General features: G+C 35.7%; 1 protein-coding gene and 2 long non-coding RNA genes across 4 annotated transcripts; 1 reads left to right on the top strand and 2 right to left on the bottom strand.

Annotated features, from left to right (window-relative positions):
* Positions 1-589: 589 nt before the first annotated feature.
* On the bottom strand, positions 590-24987 carry LOC117322204 (dnaJ homolog subfamily C member 9-like). 2 transcript variants are annotated; one of them, XM_033876980.1, is made up of 5 exons: positions 24806-24987; positions 23114-23266; positions 19117-19233; positions 4209-4420; positions 590-2272 (listed from the first exon to the last, which is right to left on the bottom strand). In XM_033876980.1, exons 1-5 carry the CDS (start codon positions 24897-24899, stop codon positions 2090-2092), a joined length of 759 nt encoding a protein of 252 aa, XP_033732871.1. In that variant the 5' UTR covers positions 24900-24987; the 3' UTR covers positions 590-2089. The 2 variants fall into 2 exon arrangements, with proteins under 2 accessions (XP_033732871.1, XP_033732872.1); XM_033876981.1 differs by having other exon boundaries at positions 2102-2272; positions 4193-4420.
* Positions 5958-7860, top strand: LOC117322206. Its single transcript, XR_004531491.1, has 2 exons — positions 5958-6215; positions 7448-7860. It is a non-coding gene; the product is annotated as an uncharacterized LOC117322206 (long non-coding RNA).
* LOC117322205 lies at positions 13253-14873 on the bottom strand. Its single transcript, XR_004531490.1, has 3 exons — positions 14479-14873; positions 13674-13845; positions 13253-13332 (listed from the first exon to the last, which is right to left on the bottom strand). It is a non-coding gene; the product is annotated as an uncharacterized LOC117322205 (long non-coding RNA).
* Positions 24988-25350: the final 363 nt, after the last annotated feature.

Raw genomic sequence — 25350 nt, 5'->3', positions numbered from 1 at the left:
TCACCATGCTCCTTTGGTAATTATGCCAATCTAGCAAATGTGGAAGTCCCTGAGAAAGCGGCAAAACATACATTCAATCTGATTACGTCTAGAGATACCTTAGACATCCCTGGGGTCCGTGGTATAAGTACTTGCTATGAATAATGCCTTATGGAAACAATATCAATATAATTTCTCACCTCTGTCACATCTGTGCCACTTCAGAGCAGTGCCCTCCTACAATGCATAGCCATGCCCTCAAATGTGGCAGTGTACACGATGGGATTGGAAAATCAGAATAACTTGGACAAATGGCACATCAGCTAGGTACGAGTATGTACATGTACCTCTCTGTGATATCCTCTTAGAGAGTGCAGAGACAATTTCTTTTCTAATCTCTTTCAGTGCTGAATGTCAAGTTGGGAGCATTTGTTTGACATTTGGTATATGTAGCCTTATTTTCTAACTAAAAGTATTTGAACTGTCTGCCTTTCAAAGTAGGAAAATATCATTATTCTGGAAACATTGTGGGGTTTTCCTGCCATAAGATAGTTCAAGTATCATATAGTTTTAAAGAAGAACAATGTAGATTTAAAGAAGAACACCAAGCACATATACAAGAGCATTTATTTACTGAATACATACAGCCTTCAGCCTGTCACTCATGACACATAACTCCTTCAAATAGTACAGCCTTCCTGTCACCCCCACACAACTCCTTCAAACAGTACAGCCTTCCTGTCACTCACACATAACTCCTTCAAACAGTACAGCCTTCCTGTCACCCACACATAACTCCTTCAAACAGTACAGCCTTCCTGTCACCCACACATAACTCCTTCAAACAGTTCAGCCTTCCTGTCACCCACACATAACTCCTTCAAACAGTACAGCCTTCCTGTCACCTGTCACCCACACATAACTCCTTCAAACAGTTCAGCCTTCCTGTCACCAACATATAGGAACATCTCTGTCTGACCTTTACACCTAGCAGGTCAAGTTGATTTGCTATATAAGGATCTGGACATATTATCCATGATGCATTGGGAGGATTGGCCAATTGATTTTTGAGATGTGATCTATTTTACTACAAATTTACTACGCATCAATCACATGTTTCATTCATTAGATAATAATTTGTCAATAATGTTGCAAAAAATGCTATGGCAGTGGGTATGAATTATTGAAATGTTAACTATACACATTAATTCAAGATTATTCCTTTGGAATTTGTAACTTGGATGTGGCGAAAGACACAAAAACAGGTATCCAAATTTGTGTTTGCCCAATACGTGCATGGATTGACACATGTCTAAGTACAAAAATATATGTATGTCAATACATTTTGGATAATAATATCGGTGCTTTATTTTCTCAGTATTTTAGAAACACATGTAATTCCAAATGTAAAATTGTCTATAATCTTGGAACATAAATCACATTAATTAATTACCTAGAGCAAAAAAAACAACATATTCATGCATGCAACATGTGCTTATTACGCATAGTAAACACTTAGTAAAATAGATCACAATACATTGTATACACAAAGCATCTGGCCAATCATGTGTAAAATATGGATAAGCTCCAAATATAGCAACATATCATGTGCTAATGTAAGCATCCATGTCATACATATATGTATGATCAGTGATATAAGGTTGGTTAATGTAGCACTTCCTTTAGATTAAAACTGACTTGGAAAAACTATTCTTCTTAACCACAGCATGAGACATCAGCAAACAGGGTGTCAATCAAACATAAACATTAATGTACAAAACATCTCTTGACACATCAATTGTGATTTTTGTTTATATCACTTGTAACTTCAATACTGACATTATTCTCCTTCAACTTTGTTAATGTGAGCTAAAAATATGAAACGTGAGAATGTTTTAAGACATTGTAGGACTAATCTATTTGGAAGTACAGTAAAACTCGGATAAGTCGAAGTCGACGAGACCAAGCAAAATATTCGACTTATCTGATGGTTCGACTTATCCGTGTCTCTTTGGAGACAAAATACCTGACTGTATGCTGAATAAGCTGTAGAAGACTCCTCCCTCTACATCAACACTGTCTACACCTGTAGAAGATTCCTCCCTCTACATCACTTTTTCTTTCCCTTTGCCTTCTTTGGTTGAGCGTATTTAGCTTCCAGATTAGCGAAAAAGTCATCTGCCTGAGCAGCCCGTCCCTTTTGTTTGCTAAGAATGAGAGCCTGTAGGGAGTCGTCAGCCCCTACCCCAAGGCTTTTCTTCACCTCCTCAGCCTCCTTCTCCTCTGCCTGGGCCTGGAACAGTCAACATCAACAACAAAATATACCAAGACAAAAGGTGATCTACAATTAGCACCACTAGATCAATTGATCTTCAGCAATATACATATTCGCAAGAGTATCATATAGAGCCCTGATAAATCACTAACCCTGTAGAACATTTTTATCCTTCTAACAGATACCATATACTTGTACCAGGGATTTTCCTACAAATTTTCAACTGGGTCCAGGGTCCATTGAATTGGGAATTTCTATGCAACAAAGTGTGACATTGGGAAAAAACAGAAAATAGTGAAATTCATACATATTTCAGTTTTTCTTTGATGAATATTGCCTTCATACTATTTTTGATTTCATATTTTTATCTATAGCTGTTTTTTATTTTTCAAAAGTACCTTATTTAGGTCTTTGTAGATAAAACTTCATAATACTTAATGGGAGTTTTTCAGTGGCAAATCAGGAATTTTCACAAGATTTTTTTAGGGGAATGGGTCCTTTTAATGAACCCTATTTCTATTGTAGGAAAATTCCTGGTAGCAGACATATATTGCTAATATGCCTTACCAAAATGCTACCTTTACCATTTTGTCAGAATTGAGAAGTTAGGTTTAACCAGCCAAACCAGTAATCATAAAACATATCTACATAAATTAAAGGAAATAATGGATGTTAGTTCATGGTTCATAAAGATTTTGTGTCATCAAATTTTCCAGGACTTTCTGTCATTTATTCACAGATTTTTCACAGATTTTTCCAAGAGCATGATCAACTTTGGATGAAATTTAGACTGTTATATAGCTAAGTACAAAATCAGATAGTCTTATTTTAGTCATAGCAATATTGTAATAGTATGTACAAGAATGGGGAAACAAGAGGTCCAAGGGCCTTAACGGTCATCAGACTCTAAAGACCCTTGTACAATTGTAGCATACATACTCAGTAGCAAGTATAGTGGCACTGTTGTTGGCCATATGGCAGCCATTGTGGATTTTGGACCAAACAGAAAATAAACAACACTTGGTAAGGACTATCTTCAGGATCATTTCAGGTAAATCCCACAGGTGAAACTTGAGAAGTTTTAAATAGGTGTTGTTCAGGAAAACCATGATTGCCTTTCATGTTACAAAATGGCTGCCATGTCAAAGTTTTAACGAGGCGGAAAAATAACAACACTTTGTTGGCTCTCCTTCCTTAACATCCTCACCAATTTCCCATTCAATGGCATCAGTGGAAATGGAGAAGAAGTTTAAAATGTGTTTTAAAGATGGCGGCCATCTTGGATTTTGGACGGAACCAAAAAATAACAACACTTGGTCATCTCTGGATCATTTCTGGCAAGTTTCAGCAAAATCCCACTGCTGGAACTTGAGAAGATGTTTAAAATGTGGAAAGTTTATGGATGGTGCACAGCACACAACGATGGACAAAGCATGATGACTTTGGGTCAGATGACCTAAAAATATATCTCACAATTTCGTTGTGACAGTCTATAGATTGGAATTCTTGAATATGCAACTAAAGCAACTTCCATAATCATTTCAACACCAAAAATATAATTTCAACAAAGTATTTAGGGTAAATTCCAAGACTTTCATGCATGGTATGACTCGGAATTCCGGGACTTTTCCAGGAAAAGACTGGTCAATGCTTTAATATTGTCTAACGACCTGCTATCAACAGCTGAGGTCATTTAAGTATGACATCCACTGTGTGCAAGATGCCATGCAGAGTGAAAATATGTGTTTTGAGAGGCTGCAGTATGTTCATGTTTACTGCCAAAGACCCCCAAGGGGACACTCCATTCAGACACATTTTACTGACAACATGTGAACCAGTTGTCCCACTCCCAAAAAATGCAGAGTGTGATGCAGAAAATAAAGGACTTTTTTTTATATCTGTACGAACCATGTTACTGCTAACACATGTGACACATACAAACGATGACATGTACCCTTCGCTTCCTTGATGCGGTTTTCTTCTTATTTTCTTTACTGAATGCTTCATAGTCAGGAACTTCCCTTTTCTTAATTAACTCTTTGAAAATTTTTATAAATCGAGGTTCGTCCTCAATGCTAGAGCACATCATATGTTCCATAATCTCGTCCATATCTCCCTCAAATGTGGTGTACACCTCCTTGAGGTCAGCTCGTTCGTCCTCTGATCCTGAAATGCAATCAAAGCACATGTATTGAAAGTACTGAGGGAGGCGTTAGTCAGATGAAAAGGTGATACATGTATTTGAAATAAAGCAAGAAGAGAAATTAAACTGATATCAACATGATTGTTGATAGATACATTCAAGAGTGAGGTTTTGAGTAGTTAAACATTTTTTCTCAAGTGTTTAAAGCCAATTAGATGAAATGGTTTTCAATCCTGATGGACACACAGTGTAATGGTTTAACTGTCTTGATGATCAAACAAACTTCTACTAAAATATCTAAACATATCCACTTGAGTGTTTAAAGTCAACACTTTTAGTAAAGTTGTTTAAACATTTCTACTTATTGTTTAAACAAGCTTCCACTTAAATAGTTAAACATTTCTACTTATTGTTAAAACAAGCTTCCACTTAAATAGTTAAACATTTCTACTTATTGTTTAAAACAAGCTTCCACTTAAATAGTTAAACATTTCTACTTATTGTTTAAAACAAGCTTCAACTTAAATAGTTAAACATTTCTACTTATTGTTTAAAACAAGCTTCCACTTAAATAGTTAAACATTTCTACTTATTGTTTAAAACAAGCTTCAACTTAAATAGTTAAACATTTCTACTTATTGTTTAAAACAAGCTTCCACTTAAATAGTTAAACATTTCTACTTATTGTTTAAAACAAGCTTCAACTTAAATAGTTAAACATTTCTACTTATTGTTAAAACAAGCTTCCACTTAAATAGTTAAACATTTCTACTTATTGTTAAAACAAGCTTCCATTTAAATAGTTAAACATTTCTACTTACGTGTTTCAAACAAATTTCTGCTTAAGTAGTTAACATTCATACTTAAGTGTTTAAACCGTCCAGATAAACATAATGCTGTTTAACCATCCTGATGAATGTAACGGTCTTAAGATATCAATTTTACCTCATCTCGGATCATACAGTTCAAATACATACTTTCTTTTTCGCCTTTTTTTCTCTCTCTAACAATTAACAGCTGTAGTGTAACAAACTATTAACAATAATAATGTTTTGTAAGTCATTTATCATCATAAAATAAATCAATTTTTTGAAAAAATAGAATCAAGTACAGAATGTACATGTATATATATGATCAGGATGTATTAATATATCATTCTGTTACAACTTGTATATGTATGTTGCTTTTTTGTTTTGTTTTTTGTGTATACAGGTATGTCTTGTAATATTAATTAAAATGAATAAAAAATTATAAAAAAAAAAGAATCAGCATCCTAATACCATTATTAAGTGAATGGTGTACATGTGCCACTATAAAACTTTAACCAAAACTTTAACCTCAATACAGCAATAACAGTTAAGTTCATAATATGGAAAAAAATTCAAAAAAAAAGAAAATACTTTTTTCCTTTTTAACTGTACAAAAGTAATGCCACACACCAGAAGAACCTCTATGCAAAGAATCAGCATCCTAATACCATTATTAAGTGAATGGTGTGCCATTATAAAACTTTAACCAAAACTTTAACCTGAAGAATACAGAGAAAAAAGTTAAAGCGACTATTCGGGGAAACAAACTTAGTCTAGATGCATTATCTGGTCTTCCAAAAGTTCTATCACAGCAATGCGATGGTCAAGTTCTGCTTGCATTGTCCAGTTTTGACCACTTTAATTCGGGAAAAGCCCTGTCCTAATATAACATATATCTATTTTTATAAGTCACGTGGTATTTCGAAAACGAGGCAGTGAGAAAACATCAACAGAAACATGTGAATTTTTAGAGATGTCCGATTCATCAAGCAGTCAAAGCAGTAACACGGTACGTAAATACTTAATGAACATGTCATATATGATGCATGTGTGGGATTTATACCTAAAGATTGTTTTCATATGACTTAAAACATGCAATAACAACAATAAAAACTGAAATCGGTGTGAATCGGCATCCGATGCAGAGATGGGGCCCAATGTGGGGTAATCTAATTTATGTCATCGTCACCGGTGATATCGCGATCAATTCATTTACGCTAAATCAATAGTTGTGTAGGCATATATATATATTAGAAAAGCAATCAAGACATAGTGTTATTGATTTAACAGGATATGAGTAGATGAGGTGAATGCTTACAGTAATTTAAACAATCAAATATCATATGCATGTAGACCTACATGTATTTCTCGACAGAAGTGAAGCTTCGGGAAACGTTTCAATTACAAATATGTTATACATGTATACATGCACATAACGGCTATTGACAAAGCCTCTTAGCTCCACGATTCTTACTTCCATGACGATATGTGTTTTGTTTTCTCATCAGTTTGAAGAACTTCATGTAATGAATTGCCAATTCAACTCTCGAGCTCTCTGTTTAGGACGGAGTTTCCAATTTTGGACAGCTCAATTTACTATTATCAATTAATAAAGCTAATCTATTTGTATATTTAAAGATCTATTGATTCTTTATGAAAAAAAACCCTCAAAATATGCCATTTTATATTGTTATTTTATTTGTCTCTATATGTTGAATACATTTCAATTATGTTTAATTTTGAATAATGAGTTCCCCCATGGAAAGTTGTAATAGTTTGCATAGTACTGCTGTATGTATAACATTATTTAAATTTTGCACTTGAAGAATTCTTTTGATACCAAAGTCTTACCCCCATCATGACCATTTAAAGGAATGCTGCTGTCATTGATCACCAAACATAATCAATATACCAAATAGAGCATACGTATATACAAAATGTAGCTATAGACTAATCATACATTGTACTTTCATACCAGGCTTATGTGATCTTGTTAACTGAAGTGTATGAGAATACCTACTTTTGGTTGCTGAACATGCAAGTTTCTTTAGTTTTCTATTGTTACACATATATACATGAATTAGTATGTACATGTATACAAATATATGTACAAGTATATTGATATTTTGTCTTCGATATTCATAGCAATATAAAATTCATCAGTGAACTTTTCTGTTGCATTGCATTGTAAACTTTTTCCTTCAGTTTTGCTCTTACAATAATTTCTTGCTTTCTCATCAGATAGATTATGAATATGCACAAGTCCATACATCCCCAAGGAGGGGGAGGGGATCAAGGAGGAGGGGAGGAACCTGTGGACGGCCAAGGGGTCGAGGAAGGGGTCTCGGGGCAGACACCAGTCCAAGGATGGAGAGAGGGCGAGGTAGAGGAAGGGGGCCAAGGGGTGCACGTGGTACAGTTGCTATGCTGCAGCAGGAGGATCGGGCCAGGGTATTGACATTGCAACAGCAAAGGAGAAGGGATCTACATGAACCTTGCGCTCCTATCATACAAAGCTAATAATCATATTTTTGTAATATTAGTAGTGTGACTTTTTGTATGCCACTTTACTGTTTTATGAATGTTATCCACAATTTACTTCATCATTCAAATTATTTTGACTAGTTGATAATCAATTACAAAGTACCGTATTAGTTCTTTTCATATCTTTTTTATTTTGATATTTCTTTGGCATGTACACAGACAAAAAGAACAGTAGACAATTTACCAAAGCATTCAGGAGACAATTTATACTATTTCTCACTGAAAATGTTAAATTTTACCAAAAATGCACAGACCCTCTCACACATCAAACATACTTCCCATATGTGTATGAACACCTAAGTTTTAGCCGAACAACCTCAACAAGTGAATGGTATGGTTATAAGACCTGTTTCTCTAAGTTGGTATTTACATTACACATGGGGGTATTTAATTTTAGATCACAGAATATTGAAAAAATATGCACTCCATTTTTTGTAATGCAACTAGACACTTGATTAGCACATTTATCAGAATGAACCATCTATGAACACAGTGTTATTATAAGTTAATAACAACTACACACAGTGTTAGTACACACGTGCACCTCAAACACATTCTCACAAGTGAACACTTCGTATACAAACTGATAGTGAACACTTCCTACACACACTGATAATTGAACACTTCCTACACACACTGATAGTGAACACTTCCTACACACACTGATAATTGACCACTTCCTACACACACTGATAATTGAACACTTCCTACACACACTGATAATTGAACACTTCCTACACACACTGATAGTGAACACTTCCTATACATACTGATAGTGAACACTTCCTATACATACTGATAGTGAACACTTCCTACACACACTGATAAGTGAACACTTCCTACAAACTGATAGTGAACAATTCCTACACACACTGATAATTGAACACTTCCTACACACACTGATAAGTGAACACTTCCTACTCACACTGATAGTGAACACTTCCTACACACACTGATAAGTGAACACTTCCTACACACACTGATAGTGAACACTTCCTACACACACTGATTAGTGAACACTTCCTGCAAACTGATAATTGAACACTTCCTATACACAATGTTGAAAGAACACCTGCACATACTGTCAAGTGAACACTCTCAAACACACACTAGTACTGAAATGTAAACACCTGCAATACACCATTAAGTGAACACCTACCTCCTACATGCTCTGAAATTGAACACCACATTTACACCATACTTACTTCCACAAACAATTATCTCAAAACGCATACATACCTTAAACAAGAGATCCCAGAGGGATCTTGGCGCCCACCATTGAATGATCTTTATAGGTTCCATGTCAGATTGATCTTTTCTCTACTTTTCCCTTCCTCTAAGTCTTACTAATCTGTGTAAATTCAGAAACAGCCCTCTAGGACTTTTCAAACAAGGGTAACCTATATATAAAATTTAAGATTTGGCGATAATGGCTGTCTGTTGTTTTCGGATTGGTCCCAAAATGCAACACCAGGGACCAAGGGGAACCTACATATGAAATTTTCAGAAAGATCCCTTCAGTACCTTCTGTAAAATAGCGATAACAAACTTCAATTGTCAAAATACAAGATGGCTGCCTGTCAGGCAGGTTGTTTTCTGACTGGTCTCAAAATCCAATATGCATAACTAGGCACAGAGGGCAACCTACAAATGAAATTTCAGAAAGATCCCTTCAGTAATTTCTGAGAAATAGCGATAACAAACTTCAATTGTCAAAATCCAAGATGGCTGCCTGTCGGCCATGTTGTTTTCCGATTGGTCTCAAAATGCAATATGCATAACTAGGCACCAAGGGGAACCTACATATAAAATTTGAGAAAGATCTCTTCAGTACTTTCTCAGAAATAGCGATAACAATCTTAAATTGTCAAAATCCAAGATGGCTGCCTGTCGGCCATGTTGTCTTCCGATTGGTCTCAAAATGCAATATGCATAACTAGGCACCAAGGGGAGCCTACATATGAAATTTGAGAAAGATCCCTTCAGTACTTTCTCAGAAATAGCGATAACAAACTTCAATTATCAAAATCCAAGATGGCTGCCTGTCGGCCATGTTGTCTTCCGATTGGTCTCAAAATGCAATATGCATAACTAAGTACCAAGGGGAGCCTACATATGAAATCTGAGAAAGATCCCTTCAGTACTTTCTCAGAAATAGCAATAACAAACTTCAATTATCAAAATACAAGATGGCTGCCTGTCGGCCATGTTGTCTTCCGATTGGTCTCAAAATGCAATATGCATAACTAAGTACCAAGGGGAGCCTACATATGAAATCTGAGAAAGATCCCTTCAGTACTTTTTCAGAAATAGCGATAACAAACTTCAATTATCAAAATCCAAGATGGCTGCCTGTCGGCCATGTTGTTTTCCGATTGGTCTCAAAATGCAATATGCATAACTAGGCACCAAGTGGAACCTACATATGAAATTTGAGAAAGATCCCTTCAGTACTTTCTGAAAAATAGCGATAACAAACTTCTATTATCAAAATCCAAGATGGCTGCCTGTCGGCCATGTTGTTTTCCGATTGGTCTCAAAATGCAATATGCATAACTAGGCACCAAGGGGAGCCTACATATGAAATTTGAGAAAGATCCCTTCAGTACTTTCTCAGAAATAGCGATAACAAACTTCAATTGTCAAAATCCAAGATGGCTGCCTGTCGGCCATGTTGTTTTCCGATTGGTCTCAAAATGCAATATGCATAACTAGGCACCAAGGGGAGCCTACATATGAAATTTGAGAAAGATCCCTTCAGTACTTTCTCAGAAATAGCGATAACAAACTTCAATTGTCAAAATCCAAGATGGCTGCCTGTCGGCCATATTGTTTTCCGATTGGTCTCAAAATGCAATATGCATAACTAGGCACCAAGGGGAACCCACATATGAAATTTGAGAAAGATCCCTTCAGTACTTTCGGAGGATTAGCGATAACAAGAATTGTTTACGGACGGACGGACGGACGACGGACCACGGACGCAGGGCGATTTGAATAGCCCACCATCTGATGATGGTGGGCTAATAAAACCTTAGTTGAAAAATTTGGGATGAAATTTGAGGGAAAAAGTTATATAAGTGCATTATAATTTATCAACTCCAAAACCAAAAATAAAGCCACTGATAAATTTAGTTCTTCAGCTAGTGTATCGTCAGCCAGGCCTAGTTTTTGACCTTTGCGAAAATGCAGGTGAACCAGAGGATCCACAAGATCCAGAGGATCCAGGACTAGTACCAAATGCTGCTCCTCCAATTCATTTCAACTGTACTGCACATCCAACATATCTGCACTGGACAATGATATTTGCACCACATGCTTTTCTTTGACAAGTTGTGGGTATTTGAACTGACGTGAGTTACAACAAGGCACTTTGGAAGCATATTGATTTCCTTTCTTCAACACTATCCTTTTGAGTGTCTGTTTCCACAATGTCTCCTTCATCCTCTGTAAGCTCATCATCAACATCAACCTCTTCCATTTCTATGGGATCTTCAGCCATTGGCAAGTGTTCAGGTTGATGTGTCTGAGGTATACTGGAAAGTAAAAGACAATGTACAATGTAATTCATTTAAACAAGAGGCCCAATGAACCTGTATCGCTCACTTGGCTATACAGCAACTTTGAAGTTATCTCGGTTATTTCTGAAGATACTATGAAGATTACCGCTTTATCAAAATCACAGTAGGCTAGGATTATCAATATCAATTAACTTCCAGCATACAACTAGGTTTCAGAGTTTCTGCTAGTGAGAAACCATTATATTTTAAGATTAAGCCTATTTAACCCAAATTACATAGAATGAATGTCATTCATTTTGAACAAACTTGGTAGCCTTTTACACCAGCATGCTACAGGCCTAATATCAAGTCCCTGTGCCTCTTGGTCATTGAGTAAAAGTTGTTTTAAGTAAAACGTGGACACCGGATGGCCAGACAGAAAGACAGCAGGACAGACGTCGGATGCCGCACCAGTACTCCTCCACAGCAGCATATTACAGTTATAATTATATGTTTCTTGGTTATTGACAAAAATGTCCTTTTAGTTTACAATTGAGGATGTTAGACCTTTGTGACCTTGAATGACATTGACAGCAAGGTCATCCATTTACAGACTGTGTGCAGGATGACAGGTGACAGAACATAATGTCCTGCAGGGAAATTGGGCGTACCGATACCTCTTTACTATATGCAAGTAAATGTATTATTATAGCAACAAGAAGTCAAGAACACACCATAAAAAATAACACAACATACTTACTCAATAAATGAGGTGTCATCCTCTTTAGCCTTCTGTTGGTAACGGGAAAGCAAGCTGGCATTAATGTTACTCTCGGAGTCTGATTGTAATGCTTCCACACAAGACAAGAGATCCCAGAGGGATCTTGGCGCCCACCATTGAATGATCTTTATAGGTTCCATGTCAGATTGATCTTTTCCCTACTTTTCCCTTCCTCTAAGTCTTACTTATCTGTGTAAATTCAGAAACAGCCCTCTAGTACTATTCAAACAAGGGGAACCTATATATAGAATTTAAGATTTAGCTATAATGGCTGTCTGTCGGCCATGTTGTTTTTGTATTGGTCCCAGTATGCAAAACTAGGCACTGAGGGGAACCTACATATGAAATTTGAAAAAGATCCCTTCAGTACTTTCACAGAAATAGCGATAACAAACTTCAATTGTCAAAATCCAAGATGGCTGCCTGTCAGCCATGTTGTTTTCTGATTAGTCTCAAAATGCAATATGCATAACTAGGCACTGAGGGGAACCTGCATATGTAATTTCAGAAAGATCCCTTCATTACTTTCACAGAAATAGCGATAACAAATTTTAATTGTCAAAATCCAAGATGGCTGCCTGTCAGCAATTTTGTTTTCCGATTGGTCTCAAAATGCAATATGTATAAGTAGGCACCAAGGGGAACGTCCATATGAAATTTGAGAAAGATCCCTTCAGTTCTTTCACAGAAAAAGCGATAACAAACTTTAATTGTCAGAATCCAAGATGGCTGCCTGTCGGCCATGTTGTTTTCTAATTAGTCTCAAAATGCAATATGCATAACCAGGAACAAAGAGGAACCTGCATATGAAATTTGAGAAAGATCCCTTCAGTACTTTCTCAGAAATAGCGATAACAAACTCCAATTGTCAAAATCCAAGATGGCTGCCTGTCGGCCATGTTGTTTTCTGATCGGTCCCAAAATGCAATATGCATAACTAGGCACCAAGGGGAACCTACATATGACATTTGAGAAAGATCTCTTCAATACTTTCTCAGAAATAGAGATAACAAACTTCAATTGTCAAAATCCAAGATGGCTGCCTGTCGGCCATGTTGTTTTCCGATCGGTCCCAAAATGCAATATGCACAACTAGGCACCAAGGGGAACTTACATATGAAATTTGAGAAAGATCCCATCAGCACTTTCTCAGAAATAGCGATAACAAGAATTGTTTACGGACGGAGGGACGGACGGACGGAGGGACGGACGGACGACGGACCACGGACGCAGGGCGATTTGAATAGCCCACCATCTGATGATGGTGGGCTAATAAATCAGACGAGTGTGATGACTGAGCTCTGAAATATTAAAATTATGAAAAATTACACAATTCTTTTAAAAACAAATAGATATGCCCGAAATGGTGTATTATTTATTCATGACATGCAGTAGCAGAGCATGTTTATAATTACAGAATATAAATTTAGTATGTTTGACTGCTCACCCTACCAAACAGTATGGTGCTGGGTCTAACAGTTAAAATATGTAAAATATGTTGTAAAAAACAAAATAGTAAAAACATTTATGGAATTACAATGTCATTTATGTGTGACCTGCTACAGTTTACTTCAACACGGAGATACATCAATGTATATTTTGAGGGGTTATAAATCCAACATAGTTAGATCCAAGAACTTACTCTATATCTGAGACATCGGAGGTCTATCTATAGCTATAGGTTCTTTATGGGCATGTGTAGGCGTAGATGTTACTGGTGTAGGGATGCACACATGTGATGGCGGTCCCATAGAAGTTCCAGCTGGTGTGGGGATGTCTTCACCTGCATGAACTTTTTGTGTCACTGAAGTGCACTTGAAAAATATAGAAATAATTTTGTACTGCATGCTAAGTTATAATGATAATCTTTTCCCACAAATCGTAATTGTTACCACATTACAAAGAATGGAACAGAACAGCACTTGTATTTGAAGCCATACACCAATATTATTTGCAAATATTTTATATTATGAGTCAACTGTACATCTGAAACATACAGGCCTATATGCCTACATGTAATATGATAGTTGTCAGGAAAGTCCCACTGAACTTTACACATATACCATTTTGTATTTAATAAAGAAAACAGTAAGCTTGATAGGTCTGAAATTAATCATCAGTCGTACATCAATTTATAATTTTTCATAATTAAAATAATAGTGGTATAAATATAGCCTATAGCTGTGATATGCGAACAATAAAAAAGCCGTATAAATTACCCCTTACGGGGCCCCATAAAACGGAGGTGGAATACATCTATCTCTTCATTCTACACATCATTTACATTTATGTTGCTTGAAACTAATAACCATTACACGCAAGCAACATACTTTATGCATTGTTTGTCAACAAAATTAAGGACATTTACGAGTTACATTCTGATAACGATATAAAATGTGCGGCAATAGAATAGAACTGACCCTACGCAGGCTACGGGCCGGGCTTACCACTTATCCAGAAGAATCCGTGCTGCATGCTCGTTTGTAGAGAAACTATTTTCTTCATTGAATGTCTTCCAACTAGTGTGTTGTTTCCCCAGTCATATAACCGGGTTGTCCTGTGACCATTTCTGTTTACGTCGCTTTGTTGCCGAACTCGTTTCAATTCTAGGCCGACATCTCTTGGCTTCGGAAGCCATGTTTCTGCCGATATATGTTTACGTTCTACTAACCTAGATTCTTGCGCATGCGCCCAAAGCGGGAAATTTGCATTTTATCTCGTCATTCGACAGTGAGAGGATTCCCCAGAAAATTATTATTTTTTAATTCTAGGGGTTATATATCGCCAAAACTTCAATAAGAATTTTTCATAAGAGAGTATTTTCTTAATGGATTTGCCGTTTTTTCAACTTTGACCTATTTCTTCCCCGAATAGTCGCTTTAAGTTCATAATACGGCAAAAATTTCAAAAAATGAACATAATTTTTTCACTTTTCACCATACAAAAGTAATGCCACACACCCAAAGAACCACTATGCAAAACATCAGCATCCTAATACCATTATTAAGTGAATAGTGTGCCATTATAAAACTTTAACCGGCCGGCCGGACAGACGGACGGAGAGACAGACAGACAGACAGACGCAGGCAAAACCTATAGTCCCCCCGGTTTCACCGGTAGGGGACTACTAATAGTTTGAAAAGGTTACATTTACAGCTGAAGATTAAGACAAGCAGGTTCATTCATCAGTTTGGATTTCCTATAAAATCATCAGTTGTAAAAATTGTCATAAAATGCCTTTTCAGTTTGGGTACTCCCTAATGATGGACCATTTAGATATGAAAATATTCCAATTGTAATTACATGTAGGTATGGTAACTGAATGTAGATGTCTATGGTATGAGTTTTTATTACTAACACTATAACCCATAGTCCGAATTTTCTGACGATCTTACTATGTAGATACGTCAGAACTTCTTACATACAGAAAATGAGCAATTTTTCCGACCTACCCTCAGGTCGGCGTTTGAACAACATTTACTCCATTTCCCCTCAATCTGACACATAAAAGGTATACATCAATTAAAAGGTAAGATAAAATTTTATTAGCTTACATACATATATTACTCACTGGTCATTGTTCACTAAATATATCCGTCCGCATACTTTGCCATCCTGTTTTCAGAGAACTTCAAAGCTACCACCATAGCTAATCACGTGACCCAAATCTCGTCACAAGGGACTTTTGGCTGATCTGTTTACATTGAAATCTCGCGAGATCTTGTGTCCTGACGATGGCGGCCATTTTCAAAACTATGCTGAAAACAGGTTTGAAAAGAATGTTGACGGATATATATAGTGAACGATGACCAGTGAGTAAAATATGTATGTAAGCTAATAAAATAATATCTTACCTTTTAATCGATGTATACATTTTATGTGCCAGGTTGAAGGGAATAAGGGGAAATATTGTTCAAACGCCGACCTGAGGGTGGGTCGGAAAAATTGCTGTTTTCTGTATGGGTCGAGTTCTGATGTTAAATCGCCACAAGGCAGCTTGAAAGGCGATATTAACATCAGAACCCTTCGGATTATATAACCCACTGCAGTAAATCTTATCCCAGAAATTCCAAATTCTGTATATTCTTTGTGAGGGAAGAGTACAGTCGGTGTAAACATCACGAATGTCGGAATGACCACTACGACTAACGGATGCGATAGTTTTGTTAGCTTTATAAAATAAACGATCGGATTTCAGCATACTATCACTGACCCATGATACATGGGTTTTTTTTATGAAATACTAGCTGCGATAACGTAGATCTGGACGAAGGACGACAATATGTCTGCCTCCATGCCGTGAATCACTAATCGTAAACAAAGTTTGGTCCTAAATAATTAAAGAAAAAATAAGGTAGACATGTGAACAAACAGATTAACAACTTGTAAGCAACTTGCCTTTAATTCGTGTTGATAAATACTCTAGTGAAAAACGTCACACTATAGAGTTTCGGATGAAGCCCGTATCCAGAAGGCGCCATTTTGACTGATTGATCACGTGATCAGACATGAACAGACGGATCATGATCACATGATCGTTGATTTAATTACATATTTTGATACAAAAATATAAAATATGACATCTAAAGAGACAACTAAATCTTTTGCAAGTTATTGATTTCTCATTTCCACTTTTCAACACACACAACAAAAATGAGACATGGATACGAAACTACAAGTAAAGCTAGGATAGATGTTTACATAGAAAATAGCGGTAAAGTTGCGACATCATTTAAGTAAGTGATTGAAACAACTGAACAAAATAACTGTTTTGTCAAGTTTTTAGGTCAGATTTTAATGTTTTTATTCTTGCAAATACCGGTATTTTGTGAAACGAATGTCGGCACGGTACTTGTACCGAGTATACCGGTTGCCAACCCTTCTCGCAATTGGAACTCTGCGATGAATTTTTGATAACAGGCTACCACGAGACGTCTCAAATATATACATTTTTCGTGTAATAGCACTTTATTTGAAGTCTTGATAATTTTCATAAATGCATATATAGTTTAACTACATCATATATGAACCAAAAGAAACTGCAAAAAAAAACTGTGAAAAAAGGTGATTGTAACATGGCAGGCATAAACGTCCCTATAAAATCTAAACACATTATGTGGCGGTTGAAATATTATCTCTTTCATAAAAATCCATCTTTATCTATTTATTTTCTCATTCATGCAGGTTATTGGTTTTTACTTACAATCAGATATGCGTAAAATATTTGACCGTATGTCACCTGGCTACTAACTGACCGAGTACTTGTGTGCCTACATTATGTGTAGATACAGTACACTGTATATGTTTTGTTATAATTAATAGGCTCTAGTGGCATTCAAAGTCGATGTAAAATGAAATATATTTCTTTTGCTAGTTTTGGGGGATTTTATGAGAATTATAATAAGCAATCACAACATTCAAAATATACTATCATGATAAATGGGTTGTGTTTCAGTATGTACGAGTTGTCTCCTGTGATTATGGAGATAGCCGCTTGAGGTACCAAACGATTGGTTCTGCAATGAAAGTCAATCCTAGCTGATGCTATAATGTCAGGCACGCCTCCCATAATAAAATCTAATTAATCATGATCTGTCATTTTAATACACCTGTCAAATTTGACAAAGTATTATGGTATGGCTTTGTCAGTTCGTCTGGCATAATATTTTATTCGTTTTTTAATATCTTCTTTGAAACATGGTAAGCATTATTATATTGACTATTTTTGCAAAAGTTCTTGCCCCTTCTTTGTTTCTAGCACATGAATCTTGTCTGTAGATCGCCTCCTAAAGGTTTTTACTGACTTCTTTGAGGCTAATTACTAGGCTTTATAATCACAATACTATGTTGTGTTTAATCCAATCAGTGGGAATTAGGCTTTATAATCACAATACTATGTTGTGTTTAATTCAATCAGTGGGAATTAGGCTTTATAATCACAATACTATGTTGTGTTTAATCCAATCAGTGGTAACTAGGCTTTATAATCACAATACTATGTTGTGTTTAATCCAATCAGCGGTAACTAGGCTTTATAATTACAATACTATGTTGTGTTTAATTCAATCAGTGGGAGACTATCTCATGATTACTTGTGATGGATGTAATTCTTGACATTTATTTTTAACCTTGACCGATGGCCACTAAAATCTACATATGTTGAATTTGATTTTGATTATCTGTGGCATGCACATAGGTGGTCGAGTGATACAGTAGTAACACATTCTTGCCTTTCACTGAACGGCCAGGGTTTGATTCCCTGAATGACGAAAGGTATGTGGTCACCTACACCATTGGGAACTATGTTTTCCTCCCATAGTCAGACCCCTTTCTTGCTTCAATGTAGGCCAACAAGTGTGATTATAATATAATTTTGTATTATAACATGTTTCGTTATTGTTGTAAATTAAATGGTTTACCTTTTAAACATGGACTAAATCTGTTGAGGATTCACAAGATATCTTATGCATTTTTGTGCTACTTATGCATATATGCATGTACCCACTTGCACTCAGGTGCACAAAGCTATTTTGATATGGTAATCATATAAAGCTCTAATTTACTTGGGTAGGACTAATGTTCTGGCTGGGAAATTATAACTGTACAAAATTCGGAAAAACAACCATATTCAGAGGTTGAACTTATATTAATTCAGTGCTTTTCAATAAATACTAAAAGCACTAAAATATTATAATTGACAAAATAAGAAATTCTGACATTAAAACTGGTGCCTCGTCTGCTTCAGGATTTGTTACAACAGCTTCACATACTGGTTTACCATAGTATAACCTGTAACAAGCCCAGGGGACCAACACATACACTTTGACTCCACACAGGGGCTCCCTGGCTGGACTAATTGCAGGACATGATACATATATTGAGTATTTACCAGATTTAGACTTGTAACCTTGGATACAGTTTAGTGTTACTGTTTATGGCCAAAAATTGTCAAAAATGGAATCAAACTTATCAACTTTAACTTTCACCAACTGCCTGACACTGATAACGTAGAATATTATAATTACCTCGAGATAGGGACAATGTATGTTAACCTTGACATGTTACTCAGATTCTTGCTTTCATACCTTTGTATTTTGATTCAAAATTCTTGATGTCTTCTTCTGTGATTTTTGGAAAGAGTAATCGCCAGTAGTCGACCCAGTCTCTGTCCTCCTGTATACCATCCTCATCATCTACCTCACCTGTAACAGGTAAACACAATTACAAACTACAACTGTCACCTGAATGGCTCCCTTTCCTTAATCAGGGGTCAACATTAACTTTTTTCTGCACTTGTCCCTTTGGACAAGTAACATTTATATTCACTTGTCCGAATGGAATTATCACTTGTCCCACTTGAAAATTTTCAATTAAGTTAAATGATGTTTTTCAATGTCTGTGTCATGCAGTAAAATGATAACATTGCAATGACAACTATATTACTGATATTTATTGGTATAAAAATGCTACTGACTGCCTATTTTCGATTTACAGAAACTAAACTAGTCTTATAAGAATAGAAATAAACTGACTAAAACATGAACATAATTGTAGAAATGCAATAGTGCATAAATATCTGAAATACTATATTTGCTAAATCTTGCAATAAACAGCGAGCCTGCATCTGTCGCCACTTTAGTCCTTCAAATTAACTTGCACGCTTTTATTCATATTCCTTTTTTTTCCAATATGCATATTCAATTCAAAGACACTAATGGGGCTGATTGAATATTTTTGAAAAACACAGAAAGTTTAGTTATCATCTGCATAGTGTTCTGAATTAAACTATTTTCGTTATGAACAAGTCACTTCCAATGTACACTATCCTTGTTTTCGTTTCTTTTTTATCATAGGTATAAGGTGAAGTCTTGTGAATGTTGATTTCAGAATATAAATAAACAACATGAAGACATTATTGGTTACTTGTCCCGTCGGACAAGTGTTTTGATACTTCCACTTGTCCGACAGCAATTTAGTCTGGTACCGGACAAGCAGACAAGCCTTAATGTCGACCCCTGTCAATCAACCACCAATCCCCTTCCTATATAAAATATGTACTAAATTTTGTTAAAGGAGACATAATAAAGTAATAACACATGTACAATTTATCAGCATTCTAGCACAACAAATATTCCATGCCATACAATGGAAATAGTAAAAAGTTAAATATAAAACCATCAGAATTTAAGGAAATTTAAAATAGAAAGTTCAGAAAAATCAAAATGAGAGATTAATGTGATGCTACACTTGACCTTTTAGGCCAAATATAAAAATCCTAGAACTGGTATTTCTGGATTGTCAGCTAGCTATAGGCCTCTACAAAACTATATATATATATACATGTATATACATGTATATCATTATAAAATGTTTAAGCGTTAAACGTGTAAAAACTTGAGAGAAAATCATAAAAATCTAAATTCCTTTTAGCCGTAATGAAATGATATCCTCACCAACATCCATATCACTTGTGGGCTGACAATTATCAGTGTTTTTCCTGGGTATACATGTAGGCAAATTTTACATGTAAATTGTGTTTAAAATTTACTTGCCAATAATAGTTTCATAAGTGTCATACTATGATTACCAGTTTTATAAAATGCAGTGTTAATTCAAGCCATATTTTTCCTCATTAAACCTTTTTTCTAATTTATAATGTGTTATATTTTAATTTGACATTATATATTTGTGTTTGTGTTTTTTTCAAAAGTTTTAAATGGACACATTTCCGAATTTTTCATTCTTTTGGGGAAAAATAAGGTTAAAATGCATTGGGAATTGGGTTATTTACAAGACAAAGGATAAAGGGAAACTAATTGTAGGGATTTTGTAATCAAATCATGACAATCTGTATTTGATTATGCAATCTTATAGATTGAGTCATCATGTTAAATAATTAGTATAGCCTCAACAGTACAAACACATATATATATTACTCTATCGCTACAAACTGTCAAAAACAAGTGCAATCGACAACACTACAAGAATGAGTATCTTATTATAAAATTCAACCTCTGAAATCTCTTATGAGGGAGATCTCCCTCATTCGCATCCAAAATAAGGGAGAAAGTGCATGAAAAACATCATGACTTTTTTGTTGCATTGAGGGAATGTTGCACGTCAGGTTATTTATAAGCACATTTTTATATTAAAATTTGACAAAAATGGTTAGTTTAAAAGAATAATAATTATAAAAAAATAAATAAAAAACAAATGTTTCAAGGAATTTTAGAGAGAGAAGCTCAATTGAGTGAATTATTAAAGATATAATGCCATAGTCACTTGAAATCTGTAACCAATAAATTAAAGTAACTACTTAACTGCTTTTTTTATAGTTTTTGCTGTAATATTTCTAAATATATATATTGATTAAATTATCTCCCTTTCTTTCTGAAACAAAAATGATTACACAATAAATAAGCATTATCTTTTGTTGTGCCATAAAACTAACTTCTTAAATTTTTTCTCTTTTTTTTTTTTTTTCAACCAAAATTGAAATCTTATCTTTATGGTTCAATGTGTTCGACTTTCATGTGAGTAAATCATGTTGACATATATGACCAGTGTTTGTTCTTGAAGTGATGTATCCTAGTTGTAATCACAAAATTAACTGATCGTGTCAAATGAAGCCGACTAGCTGAATATAGTCACAGGTGTAATATATAATACACCAGCACATGTAATGTGCACCGGGGAAAAACGGATCGGTCACAAATCTAAAAGCTGACCACACTCGACGTTGTTTAACTTGGGTACACATACAGCACTCAACGGTACAGCCACAAAAGCTAGCTTGCCATTAAGCTTGGGACGAAGCTTCCATGGGTTAAACCTGGCATCCCCAGCAAACACAACTTGCTGTTATAGCAATGCCGCCTCATGACCAGACCCCCTATAGTCACCAACATGTCTCCAAGAAAATTGTGCTTCCCATGCATGCTGTCCGATCGCGAGAGCACCCTACAGGATACCAGGCCCATTCACTGCCTCCAAATGTAACGTGCACCGGGGGACTATTGAAGCAGTCACCCATATATATAAGAGCTGACCACATTCGATATTGCGTAACTTTGGTTCACAGACACGACACTGGGATGGTTGACACATATATGATAATTAATAATTATTTTATAACCAATTTTCAACCGATCATGTACATGTCCTATCATTTGAAGATATTGATACTTAATTAATCAATCAAAGCAGAGACATATATAGAGAGATTGGCAGCTCTCTATTTGCCCTTATGTCTACGTGGTGGCCCCTGACCTTCCAACAATCCTTTGCGGTCGCTTGGTTCAGTCTTCTCCTTGAAAACCAGACACATTATTATCAATAGTTTCTATTTGAAAATATCACCAAAATCCAATGATGTGCTTTAATTTTATTAATATCAAAGTGCAGAAGTGTCATCAATATGAAATATATCAAAATTTGCTGTCAAAGTGTTTGTATTTTGAGTATGAAAGTCAAGTACACCACAGGGAAAATACGGATAAATGACAACAATGTGCATGATAAACAAGACCATATCCCATAAGTATGATAGTTTTTGGATAATGTAGTAACTTTTGTAGTGGCCTAAATAAAACGATGTGCTTTTTGTGTGCGTTTAAAATTGACGATGTTTTGGTCTGACGTAATGGCGGCGTTATTACAAAACTAGGTCATGTCGAATAGGACCCAATTGATTTTCGAAAATACGGATAAATGACAACAGTGTGCATAATCATCAAGACTATATCCCATAAGTATGATAGTTTTTGGATAATGTATAACTTTTGTAGTGGCCTAAATAAAACGATGTGCTTTTTGTGTGTATTTAAAACTGACAATGTTTTGGTCTGACGTAATGGCGAACAAACCAGAACATGTCAAATAAGTTCCAGTACATCGATACACACATGTGCAAAGCCCGATTTACCTGTGCTCGCGTGGGTTTGATAGGGGACAAGGCGCTCTCAATAAGGGATATGCTTGAGTGGTCACGAATAAAGGGAGCCACCACTTGTACGGGAAAATAGCGATGTTACTTATCTCTCTATATATGTCTCTGATCAAAGAGACATTTTATAATTTCACCTGATTCATCATAAACGGCTCTCTTGTCCTTATCGGATAAAATGCTGTATACTTTGCCGACTGTCTGGAATTTCTTTGTAGCATCCTCCTTTTCTTCTTCCTCCACACGATCAGGATGAACCTTCAGCGACAGACGATGGTAGCCACGTTTCACTATAAATGAAAATTTAGAATTAGAAGTGATTGTTGAAAAACTTTACATTCCATTAGCTAGTCGCATGTTTTCATTTAGAACGAATATTCATACCCTGCCTACACTGCTCTCCGGCAGGGTATGAAGTCCCTCCCATTGCCGATAGTGTAGCAAGCCCCGATGTGATTCACATCGGGCAGTATTAGCGGTGGTAAAAATTTTCTCGGATAAAAAAACGCATGTAAATTGATGATTCTGGTATCTATTACTAATATTCAAGCCACAAACCTGCACATTACGTCAATTGTTTGACAATAAATAGTAAAATCCAAAACGAGCAAGACACACCGAGATATCAGTTCAAACATACCGCCATCTTTGATACAAGTGTAAAGGTCAATTTCCTTATAAGGAAATCAAAATAAATTGATGCTAATGAGGTTTCCCGCGAGATTTCAACAGAAAAACAGATTCGGAGTAATATATCACAGTAAGGAAGGTCAATTCATTCTGAAATTATTTAATTACGCAAAGCAAGATTCGCTTTCTTCACAAGAGTTACAAAACAGAGGTTAAATATCTCTGATAATGTTTTTATTTATCGTAGTAGCTTCATCCATATATGGTCACGGGTTCCATATTTGGGTCAGCATCCTCGCGAGAGTTCTTCGAGAAGTAACATGGCGGATCACGGAGACAACTCCAAGCAGTATGATATCAGAATATGCGAAATAAAGATTTACAGATTAGACGGTAGGCTAATACATTGCAAAATTGTGTTAGAAATGTTTAATTATACCAGCTATTACTCCAAAGTTAAACGATATCCTCTATTTGTAGCATTTTCGAGGTTCACTGTTTTGCTACATTACGAGCAATGGGAGGGAATCGTAGCTCTGACGACGACCATCTGTCAGAAATTGTCCGTCCGTCGTCCAGAGCTACGTTATCGCAGCTAGTTTTCATTTTGTCCTAGCTACATTAATATTGTATATATAAATGTGTGATCAAAAATTCAAAATGTTTCAAAAAGTTTTGGTGAAATAAATGACTTTTGATAGAGATCTAACGCTTCCCATTGTTAAAAATCTGGAAATTAAGTATTCTGTGCACAAATGTTTTTTGTATTGGCCTTTAGTTTGGAAACAGTTAACATGATTTTAAAAGAAATAAAATAATATGATTCGATATATGTACAGGTTTGTAAAGTTAATGCTTTCCTCTCATGATCACAATTTAAAATAACAATCTGGCGGTATACTCCCGACAATTTTTCGGGATAACACGACAGGAGTCGAAACCAAATTTAACGAGGAAGAGATCTTCTGGAATGTAGCTGAATTAAAATCTGGTGTGGATAATTTCACTTCTACGTATACATACACTACCGCAAAATGTTCTTCTAAGAACGATCATGCATTATTGTAATTATGAAACACGTTGCAACAATATTAGAGATTTATCCATGAGGACTTCCATTATTATATCAACAACGTTAAACAGCTGTTAAACGTTACTGTATGATGATATATGCCTGTGAAAGTTTCTGTATTTGTTACCTTCAGCCTCGTTTGCTGTTTTCTGTACCCCGATGACTTTGTATAAATCTTCTGTACCAAAACATTCTCTACAAGTTTCCAACAAACCCGGCATTCCGATGTCTGACGGTTACAGATGCGGCTACTTGTTTTTCTCCTGTCAATTCCGCGCTAAATTTGGATCTAGCTGAGTAATCTACCTTACAGATTGGAGAGCAGTGTTAAGGGAAGTAACTAGGTGGTAGAAAATTTGTGTATCCCGAGCCGGTGTACCTAATGAGTGACCAGGGAGTGTCCAGGGACATTTTGCACGCCCAGGAATTCGTTAATGAAGATTTTTTAATATTTTTTTTCTGTAACATACTTATGAGACCATTTTCTAACACCATGCAAAATTTCACTTCGATCGAATGATTACATAATATGGAAATGCACCTCTGAAGTTGCAGTGCAGCGTGCACTCGGGTGTCGGGCGCGCCCAGGAATTCGTTAATGAAAATTTTTTAATTTTTTTTTCTGTAACATATTAATAACATCATTATCTAACACCATGCAAAATTTCACTT

The sequence above is a fragment of the Pecten maximus genome, chromosome 2 (genome assembly GCF_902652985.1).
Source record: "Pecten maximus chromosome 2, xPecMax1.1, whole genome shotgun sequence".
Lineage (NCBI taxonomy): Eukaryota > Metazoa > Mollusca > Bivalvia > Pectinida > Pectinidae > Pecten > Pecten maximus.
The sequence above is the reverse complement of the archived record's forward strand: the minus strand, read 5'-3'. Positions and strand labels throughout refer to the sequence as shown.